This window comes from Halyomorpha halys, unplaced genomic scaffold, assembly GCF_000696795.3.
Source record: "Halyomorpha halys isolate HHAL.00 unplaced genomic scaffold, Hhal_1.1 Scaffold190.1, whole genome shotgun sequence".
In the NCBI taxonomy this organism is placed as follows: Eukaryota; Metazoa; Arthropoda; class Insecta; order Hemiptera; family Pentatomidae; genus Halyomorpha; species Halyomorpha halys.
In genome coordinates this window covers 476,463-479,550 of record NW_027105456.1, presented here as the reverse complement: position 1 = coordinate 479,550, position 3,088 = coordinate 476,463, and the positions used below count along the sequence as shown (strand labels likewise).

The window sequence follows — 3,088 nt, the reverse complement described above, 5'->3', positions numbered from 1 at the left end:
ACTCTCTTGTATTTTTTCAATGACGAACTACAAAATTTACTTATTGCCTGTTTTAAAAACTGCTTAAAAAAAAATCTTTATAGTTTAATAATAAAAAGTTGTCAGTTTACATAATCTCTCTCTGTTGTCAGTTTATTTTTAATGGATTGAAATGTTATAACTATTTTTATAACGCTAACATCAGGAAAATATAAACAACTGGAACGGTTTTGTAGATATTACTTCTGGTTCCTTTGTAGTATTTTAAAAGTCAATTACTTAATAATGATGATGCAGTTTAAAAGGCTAATATTAAAAAAATAGAAAAACAGAAAGTTCAAAATAAAGAAAAAATATATCTAATAAGAAGAGTGATTCAGAAAAAAACTTATACATCTCACTCTGGGATGGAAGTTTCTGAAAAGATTTTTACATAATTATCTTGACACAATAAGAAAGAGAAAATAGATATTTATATGAAAAAGTGCCCTCTAAACCCCTTTTGGCTCCTTTACTAACCACCAATTATTTTGAATTTGTTCTGTTTCCAGAAGTAAATATATCATAGCATTTTGATAAAATATACAGCTGAAGTCGAAATTTAAGGTTATTTCTTTGTGGCTGGTGTCACATTAAAGTCACTCTCTCACCATTTTTGCTTTCTAGCCCTTCAGTGGCTCACTTCTCTTTAAGATCCTTAAATATAAAAATTTGCTGTGCACTTCAGTGTCAATAATTTTTCTCAATTTAACTTTGTATTCATCGCGTAAGATTTACAATCTTCAAGATTTCTAATTAAGTCTGCACATCAGGTTCAATTATTCTCTTTCTCAACCTTATTATCTAATCTAATATACCTTACCCTGTTTTCTATCTTTAATGAACCAAAATAAACAAGACGTCCATAGGTACTGTAACTATCAACCTATAAGTACTCAATAATATTATTTAATTTATTCTATTTCATGTATTTTATCTTATCTTTAATTGTTTTTATTATTTAATCATTCTAAGTGCTTATTCTTAATTTGACTCTTACAACCAAAATCACCTTAAATATTACAAAATCATTTTCTTGTCCTCCATGTTTAATTGATTGTGTCTGACAATTACAAAAAAATATTTTATTTCCCTATGGACACCACAGAATTTAAGTAACGAAAAAATATAAAATTTACACGTTGCCCGTTAAACTATTATTATGATTATTAATAGTACTGAACAAAAATAGCAGAATTATATATTGAATAAAATGTTATCAAATTAAATAAATAAATATATCAATAAAATCTTACTAATCCAAATACTCCAGTTTCTGATCCATCTTGAGATGTGGGAGTTCCAGTTCTTCTACCCCCAAGCCTGAAACGGAATTGAAAGAAAAATATAAAGATCGTAAAGCTTTATAAGTCATTTTCTTAAAAGAAAATTAAAATATTTCAATTCTGTAGTTTGCATTATGTTGAAGTTAAATTATTTAAGAAAGCACTCCACATTAAATTCATACAACGGGAAAATAACTACAGAAATAGGTCTTAAATAAGCTTCTGGGCTGAGAAATGTACATATTAACCGGATCATTAGTAAAAAAAAAAAATTATCAGATAGGTTATAATGGGTGTCATAATCTAAAATATTAAAGGCTGAGTCATAGTCTAAAATATTAAATTGTTGATTAAAGAGGCAGGAGTAGATGCTGTCCCAAAAACTTTTATTTTATGATGTAAAGAGCCTAATCATGAGAGCAATAATAAAAATATCATTTTAATATGATTCTTATATATGTAATATTTAATAAAATAATACGTTATGCAACAGTTTATTATTACTAAATAGATAACCTATAGGCATGAGCAACACCCTTTGTTGCACAAACCATACCCCATACAGGTGAAGAGTAGTCAAGGGATATTCTCCACTCCCTTGGAATGTTTTTAAAAAATAATTAAGATGAGTGCAATGAAGAAGCATGTAAAGTTGTATGATTTAGTAAGAAACGATTCTTTAACACGCAATTAATTGCTGTTCTGACCCGGAATTTGCCCTCAAATCTTTACAAGATCCATTTTCAACACATATTAGGGGTATTCATGATCTTTGGTTTAACATGTTAAAGCGTGTTAAATGGAAAACTTCATGTTAAATCGAAAAAAAATGCCTTCTTTTACCGTCCTAAAACGAAATAACATTTAACATGGCTGAGAGTTTGTTACTTGGTCTGTTAAATCGAGAATGACGTCACACAATAGACCAGTTGAGATCGCCGCCATTATTGTTGTTATGGCAGCTCAGTTCTTTCGTGTGTTTGAGGTATTCATATCCCTGTTATTAAACCAGAATGGATAATTTTAATGATACATTTGAGAAAAAAAACAGAAGAGGTAATAAGGAACAGATTGTAATAACTAGGCATGTTGTAATAAATTACTTAAATCAAAACTGAAGTAAACAATAACACGAGGCTCTGGAAGGAAGGTTATAAACATAAAGGCTTATAAAACAAGTTGCTGAGAAAATCCGCTAGGGGCTCTTATGCATTTAACGTTTAACATAACTTCAAATAGGGCTGCTCACAATCCTATAGTTATAACATTTAACATGGTAAAACATTTTACATTTAACACAACATCATGAATACCCCTATTATAGAGTTAAAGCAGCATTTGAAAACTTTGAACGTGGCTTGTAGAGTCTTGTTTTTATGGCTGCCAGGTCATTGTGGGATTTCAGTGATGTCATGATGGGACGACATGGGAACAGGCCATGTCGCAACATCATCAACATGCAAAGATGTTTTTTCTTGAATCATATAAATTCTATGGCAAGACGAATGGTTCATCAGGAGGGACAAGTTAAGAATGGTCCAGCAGACAGTAAAACGTCCAACCAGAAACTTGAATCTGCTACGGAGAGAATACGTGTTTCTAATCCGTCTTCCGATAGGCCATACTCGACTCACCAACGATCATCTGATGAAAAAAGAAAAAGAGATGTTGAGAGAAGATCCCACAACAGTAACAAAACTTTTTCCCTTTTTAAAAATTATTAATATCTATTGGAGAAGTTTATCGGGGGGTGCGGTCAGCAAAGAACAACATAAATAAACAAA

General features: G+C 30.4%; 1 protein-coding gene across 2 annotated transcripts in view; it reads right to left on the bottom strand.

Annotated features, from left to right (window-relative positions):
• LOC106679277 (ATP-dependent translocase ABCB1) overlaps window positions 1–3,088 on the bottom strand; it is a 92,506-nt gene that overhangs the window by 53,231 nt on the left and 36,187 nt on the right. For both annotated transcript variants that reach the window (XM_014418343.2, XM_014418344.2), the window contains one exon: window positions 1,275–1,341. In XM_014418343.2, the coding sequence (XP_014273829.1) occupies window positions 1,275–1,341 (67 nt within the window). The remainder of the gene's footprint in view (window positions 1–1,274; window positions 1,342–3,088) is intronic.